Consider the following 7365-nt stretch of genomic DNA (forward strand, 5'->3'; position numbering starts at 1 on the left):
TATTCTTCTTATGACTTAGAACTGACTGCAATAGTCCACACTTTGAAGGTATGGATACATTACTTATTAGGGAAAATATTCCTATTAATGATTGATCATAACAGTTTGACAAGTTTCTTTAAGCAACGTAATCTAAAGGCATGCCAAGCGAGACTGACCTCCTTTCTATGAGAACTTGAATTTGACATTAGGCATCTTAAAGGAAAAGGAAATCATGTGGCTGAAGTGTTAAGTAGGAAATTTCATTATGTGTATGAGATTTCCTATAGTCAAATAGAAATTAGCTTCTTTGAACAAATCAAAGAATTTTCTCTAAAGGATCCAGAGTACAAGATTTTATGGCAGCAGGCCAAACAAGCACAAAATGCTGGAAATTAATCTAAATATGGTATAAACAATGATAGTTTGTTGAATTTTAGGGGAAGAACATATGTTCCAAATCAGAAAACTATTAAACAATTTATGTTGGATGAATTTCATAGAAGTCCATAAGTTTCCCATCCTGGTTATCAAAAAATATTGTTGGCAATGAAAAAGGCCACTTTTGGCCTGGTATGAGGAATGAAATTATTTAATATTTAGCCAAATTCCTGGAATGCTAGATTGTTCTACAGAGCAATGGAACACATAAAATATATTGCAGAAATATAAACACAGAAAACACATAAAACAAGAGAGACACAGATATACGTGGTTCACCCAATTTGGGCTACGTCCATAGAGAAATAACCAGTCCTTCCTTTTATATTATCCAACAAAATGAAGAGATACAACCTACAGCAGATCCGTTGTAATTCTCTCTTTGCTCTCACACAATCTCCTCTCTCTTTCTCACTTAGAATACATATATACATAGACCTAATACAATTTCCTCATATATACTGAGGGGTTGCCTTCTAGGGAAAAAAACCCTAAATTAAACATAACTTCTACCGTCAGATCTCTGCCTTATGAATGGCCCAGATTGACTACGAAATTACAACATTTTATAAGGCAATTTAACATCTATTTTTAGCTTCGGGGGTGCTACCCCTAGTCTCTCGTCGGGGGGGGGGATTCCTAAAGATCGTTGTTGCCCCCACTGGACCCCTCTTGCAGCACAAATATTATGGGCGGCATTGCTTCCACATTATGAACTAGGGTCCAATGCGGTGATACCTCTGAATAAAGAGGACAATTGGGCTCCACACCCAACACAAGTTAAGGCTGAGCACCAACACCCTATTGGTTTGCTTCACCCACTACCTATTCCTAAGTGGAAATGGGACACTATTACATTAGATTTTATAATGGGTATGCCTAGATCTAGGAAGAAAAATGATTCCATCATATTAGTGGTGGATAAATTGAGAAAAACAACCCATTTTATTCCTGTTAAATCCAACTACAAGATTGTAGAAATTGTAGATATATTTATGAAAGAAATATTATGATTACATGGTATGCCAAAAGTGGTAATTTCTGATAGGGATGTGAATTTCACCTCTATATTCTGGAAAGCCATTTTTATTGGGTTGGGTACTCAGGTTTAGTTTGGTATTACATATCACCCACAAACTGATGGGAAGACTAAGCGAGTGAATCAGGTACTTCATAATATGTTAAGAATGTATGTAATGCAATAACCAATCAAGTGGGAGGAATATCTCTACTTAGTTGAATTCACATATAATAATAGCTACCATGAGTAATTGAAAATAAGCCCTTTTGAGGTATTGTATGGTAATATATGTGAAACACCCACTAATTGGAGTATGCTTGAAGATAATTCAATACTAGGGCCCGATATGCTAGTAGAAATGGAACAATTGGTAAAAAGGATCTGACAAAATTTAAAAGATACTGAAGACAACCATAAGTCTTATGCAAACAAGAAGGTGACCTACCAAGAATTTCACGTGGAAGATCACATTTATGTGTGAGTTAAACCTAAGAAAAGTACTTTAAGGTGGGGTGGTTGTGCAAAATTAGCACCCCAATATTGTAGAACCTACCAGATTTTGGAAAGGGTTGGACCTGTAACATACCAACTTGCACTACCAAGTCATACATGATTCCATAATGTGTTTCATGTTTCATTGTTAAACAAATATATATATGATCCTAGACATATCATTAATTGGTAATACGTATAGGTCAAAATGTAATGATGAAATTTATATGTATATATGTATGTTGTGACTCAGTGATTAAATAGAACTAGTGGTAGTATTATGATTGTGAAATAGGTCGATTCAGATGAAGAGTTCTTGGTAGTTTCTACATATCCTCGATCAGAGAGAAACAATGTTACAGAATCAAGTTATCACCCAAGTTAAAGTGCAGTGGAGGAAATTTAGCCCAGAGGAGGCCACCTAGGAGGATGAAAACTTTATGCAACAAGCATATCCTGGCCTGTTTCAAGGACAAGTGTAAACACTAGGGACAATGTTTCGCAAAAGGGGGGGAAGATGTAACACCCCCAGTCATTGTATATATTGTTTACTTACTGTCATTTACTTTTTTTTTTTTCCAAAGAAAAAAGCAAAACTTTTATTGAAAACATATAAAAAGTTTACATTCTGTTGAGAACTTGAGCCGATCTGATGGCTCATTTAGTTGCTGTTTTGTTCTTCATATGAACTGATACTGCTGATAAAAACATATAAAGTCTTCCTCCCGGCTGGAGGCTTAAATACAAGCTGAAACATGCATACTCTGGGGTCTCCTTCAGAGAAGGAAAACAACCCCTTACAGGATTTAAAATATGTCTGGGATACAACGGAAAGCTGTATAATAAGTGTTTTTGTTTACTGTTTATACAGCTCATGAAATAAATAAAGCAGTGATATGATGAAAAAACTGTGAACAAAAAATCAAAGTGACCGTGGAACTGCTGACAAAAATAAAAGATGTGCTTCGATCACTGAGGCGGAGCATAAGGGGGCTGATGAGAAAAGGATGAATGCCCCTGTCTGATTTCTTCTACTGTCCAGCTGCCCAAATCTTGTTGTATACCAGCCTTAGAAAGCTGGTCTGCTTCCTCATTTTTATCCCTGTAGATGTGGCAAATGGTAAAACTATTAAAAGATGTCTTTAAAAACATAATTTCTTCAACAAGAGTCTTCAGAATCTGGTTTTGACAAGATGCATTTCCATTAACCCATTTTATGACATTCAATGAGTCTCCGAAGATTTGAATTGTGAAGATATTTCTTTGAAGTAACCAGCATAGGAGAAGGCGCAAGGCAGACAGCTCAGCGTAGTTATTTGTACCAGGTCCTAGCCCTACAGATGCTTTTAAAGTATGATCAGGATTCAAGTGTATGCACAGGCCCGCTCCAGCCTTATTATTCTGGGATGCCCCATCAAAAAATGCCCAAGGAATGCCCTCCAGTATATTAACAGGCTTTTGATTTTTATTTGGATTTTTGGCTTCAGGGATCGGAATGGCAGAGTATATAGCAGCACAGTTGATAGCAATGGCGGATGTGGGAGTGTCCTTGTCTTGAAACAAACTTTTGTTCCTAGCTAGCCATACACCCCAAAAGAATATAAGAGGCAGGTTTCTCATGTTTCCCTCCGGGTAGTTTTGCCACCATTTCCTCCAAGCTTCTTCCAGAGGATCATGACCCCACTGAGCCTTCACCTTGAGCAAAATGGTTACCTCCTCCCAAATTTTTTTTGAGACTGCACAGGCTGTAAAAAGATGACTGATAGATTCCTCTTCAGACTTGCATAAGGGGCATCTCCCAGGCCCAACTAAGAATCTGGCTTGTAAGATGTCCCAGGTTGGGACCTTCCTTTTTAGAATGCACCATAGGAAAAGCCTGGCCTTGGCAGGGCATTTTAGTTTCCATATGTTTTTTGCCCACCAGTCTGGTATTCCCCAGCCTTTCTTTTCCATTAAGAAAGTATATCCATCTTTTGGGGAATAATCCCCTGTTTTGCCTTGAGCCCAAATCAAACGATCTGGTTCGTCTTTAAGCCTGACATTTGAGCGGTGCAGTTCTTTGATGTAAGCAACCCATTCGTTCTTCCATCTGACATTTATTCCTAGGTCTTCATCATTCTGCCAAGCCTGTCCCCATAAGGTAGATTGGCCTACTTTCTCCACCTGATTTAGAGTTGTAATTCCTTTGCTGTCAAGATGTCTGAGAAGCCCAGGTGACAAGGCAAAAGCTTCATTACAACCTACCCAGGGATCCCTGCCGATTCTGATATGTCTTCCATCTCCCACTTTCCAAGCTAATCCTTGTTCAATCACAGAAAAAGCTTCCACCGTGGCCTTCCAGATAGCTGAAATATTCTTCATTTTCTTATCTTGGCTCCGAATCCAGTCTTCCACAGGAACTGGATCGATGTACTTCCTTTTAACCACCCTTGTCCAAAGATTCTCCATGGAGATTAATCTCCAGCCTGATTTAGCTGCTAGGGAAAGACTGAACTCAGGGAGCCTTTTTATTCCCCAACCTCCCCAATCTTTTGGTCTGGCCACCTTATCCCATGCCACCCAGGGTAAGACAGAGGATTCTTTTGTTCCTTCCCATAGAAATCTGCAGCAAATTCTTCTGATTTTCTCCATCACTCCTTTAGGGACCCAGGTTAAAGCAGCCCAGTATACTGGAATGGCTAACAATACTGATTTGATGAGGGTCAATCTGCCAGCTCTGGAGAGCCACTTGAAGCTCCAATGTGAAATTCTGGCTTCTATCTTTGCTATGAGCCAGTTCCAGTCCTCTTTTTTATATGCTGCTGGCTTTAGCCAAAACCCCAGATATTTGAAAGGAGAGTCCAGTGGCTGATGGGGGAAGGGGAAAAGATTAGCCATCCTGGTCCTTTCTCTTCTGTCAAAATCTGCCACACAAACTTGTGATTTCCTAGAGTTTATCTGCATTCCAGTAGCTTTCAGAAATAGATCGAAAATGCATTTTAACTCCTTAAGTTCATTAAAAGATCCATTGGTGAAAATCAATATATCATCGACAAAAAGCAGGTGAGTGATAAAAAGATTAATTGCTACCTCAATACCTTTTACCTTCTCCTCTCTTCTGGCTTTGTGAATCAATCTGCTTAGCCCTTCTGCCACTAGAAGAAACAGGAGAGGGGATAAAGGACATCCTTGCCTGAGGCCTCTTTGGCTATTAAAAAAAGGGGAGGCTGCTCCATTGATCAGAACTGCAAAACTGACATTTGAGATACAACCCATAATCCAACTAATAAAAGGATAGTTGAAGCCCACATGAGTAAGCAGCATCCGGAGGTAGAGCCAGTTTATTCGGTCATATGCTTTAGAAAGATCTATTTTGAGGACCGCTCCCTTCTTTTTCTTCAGTCTGACACTATGAATTACCTCCTGGGCTACTCCAATGGCTTCATGAATTTGTCTTCCGTCCAAAAAACCAAATTGTTCCATTGAGATATTTCTTGACAGGATAGGAGCAATTCTGATAGCTATAACCTTAGCAATGATCTTGTAAATACAATTGCACAAGGAGATTGGTCTGAAATCTTCAAAGCTCTCCGGATCATCCTTCTTTGGTATGAGAGCAATAAAAGTTGAATTGAAAGGTCTGTAGACTTCTCCTTTCTGTCTTGATTCTTCTACTACCTCAGTAATTTCAGAGCCTATTTGGTCGAAGAAAGAGAGAAAGAGTTCTATAGTCCAGCCATCAGGGCCTGGACTTTTATCCTTGGCCATATGTTTCATAGCTGCTTCAACCTCCTCCTTGGAAACAGGGATTGAAAGCTCTTCTGCTTCATCCTCCTCAATGAATCTTGGGAAACATTGCGCTGTTCTTATGACTTCTGCTATGGTAGCCTCTCCCGGATCAGAGAAAATATTCTGGAAATGTCTCTGTCCTAAACCAGAGAGATCTGAAAAAGAGTTGACCTCCCTCCCTTCTTCATCTTTAAGGCTCCAAATAGTATTAACAGATTTCCTGCCTTTGGCATAGTTATGAAAAAAACTAGTATTTTCATCCCCTGATTTTAGCCATATTGCCCTACTCTTAAGCCTCCATTCTTCTTCCTTATCCAAGAGGATTTTGTTTTGAAGCTTCTCCAGATGAAGGATTCTGTCCTTTGAAGCCTGCGAAATATATCCATCTTCCTCAGTGCTTTCCATAAGCTTCAGCTCCTCCCTGATTCTATTCAGTTCTTCATTCTGTTTCAATTTCCTGTCCTTTGCCCAGGAGATTGTTGCTTTCTTCAATCTTTTGAGATTCTCCATGAACAGGTAGCTCTTATCCTCTCTTGCATTTCTGTCAGGATGGATCCATGTTTCCTTAAAAAGGTTATTGAAAGATGGATCTTGGAGCCAAGAGGAATTGAATTTAAAGGGGGCAGGAGGTTTTGGGGGAGGGAAAGAGAGATCCAAAAAAACAGGGAAGTGATCTGAGTTGCCTATTTCCTCAACCCACTGTCTGAGAATAGGAGCTTTAGAAGTTAGGTCCTCAGATAACAGGAAACGATCTAATCTTTTGGCGATCCGATCCTCCCCTACCCTTCTGTTCCTCCAGGTAGGCTTGAGTTTGATCGGGGAAGGATCTAAGAGGTTGTTTTCCGAGAGAAGATTAAGGAAGAAAGCCGATAGGGGATCTTCTCTAGCTGATGGACCCCATGCTTCAGCTCTGCCTATAGAGAAATTTAGATCACCCCCCACAATCAACAAAGAGGACTTCATCAAGGATTTTGTCATCAAATCATCCCAGAAAGACTCCCTTCCTTGACATGGGCCATAAATATTTACTATTGAGATGGGAAAGGTGAAATCAGGAGAAAAAACCTCCATGCCCATAACTTGTTTCATCCCCCATTGGTTAATGACCTTAATGCGACCTTCTTTAAACCCAATTGCTAGGCCCCCCGAGTGGCCTGATGAATCTATTGCAGAAAAGGTCCATCCTGGTAGGAGAGCCTTTAGCATTGATTCTATCTCAGAAGCCTTCCCCAAAGTTTCTTGCAAAAAAAGAATATCAACATTTGAATTAAGGATCCAATCTTTCAGGGCCAATTTTTTAGGTTTACTGGCCAAACCTCTACAATTCCAGGATGACAAAATCATTTAATAACAGAAACAGGGGACTGCACTGCTCTAAGAACCCCGGGGATAGAGTATTGTTTTCCATCTGCTACGTCCAGCTTGGCTTTAAGTTTTGCCTTAGATAGGTCCGATTTCCTACCTCTCTTGTTTTTGGCACAGCTCTGAGAGGACGACTGTCCTAAGCCTCCAATAACCCCCGACATACCAGGCTTCCCTCCCATAGATCTAAGGTTGTAGGGGCATGGGGTGCGAGGAGCTGGGTGGACAAGAGGGGGCCACAAATCTTCACAATTCAAATCAAGAGACGGCATGGCAGCCGAAATAGAGTCTACATCAGGGGA

General features: G+C 40.1%; 1 protein-coding gene across 1 annotated transcript; it reads right to left on the reverse strand.

Moving 5' to 3' along the window:
- Positions 1 to 2902: 2902 nt before the first annotated feature.
- Positions 2903 to 7045, reverse strand: LOC149163139 (uncharacterized). The gene is made up of 2 exons (XM_089435358.1): positions 5441 to 7045; positions 2903 to 4870 (listed from the first exon to the last, which is right to left on the reverse strand). Exons 1-2 carry the CDS (start codon positions 7043 to 7045, stop codon positions 2903 to 2905), a joined length of 3573 nt encoding a protein of 1190 aa, XP_089291484.1.
- Between the last annotated feature and the right edge of the window lie 320 nt (positions 7046 to 7365).

This window comes from Pinus tabuliformis, chromosome 5_2, assembly GCF_031772625.1.
Source record: "Pinus tabuliformis cultivar Carrire ecotype Pingquan chromosome 5_2, CPIR1, whole genome shotgun sequence".
NCBI classification, from domain to species: domain Eukaryota; kingdom Viridiplantae; phylum Streptophyta; class Pinopsida; order Pinales; family Pinaceae; genus Pinus; species Pinus tabuliformis.

Bases quoted from the DNA above. Each gene is read 5' to 3' on its own strand.
- LOC149163139 (XM_089435358.1), bottom strand. From the start codon at position 7,045: ATGATTTTGTCATCCTGGAATTGTAGAGGTTTGGCCAGTAAACCTAAA. The intron at 4,871-5,440 runs GTTATAGCTATC...ACTGGAATGCAG, and splicing joins TTTACAAGATCATTGCTAAG to ATAAACTCTAGGAAATCACA.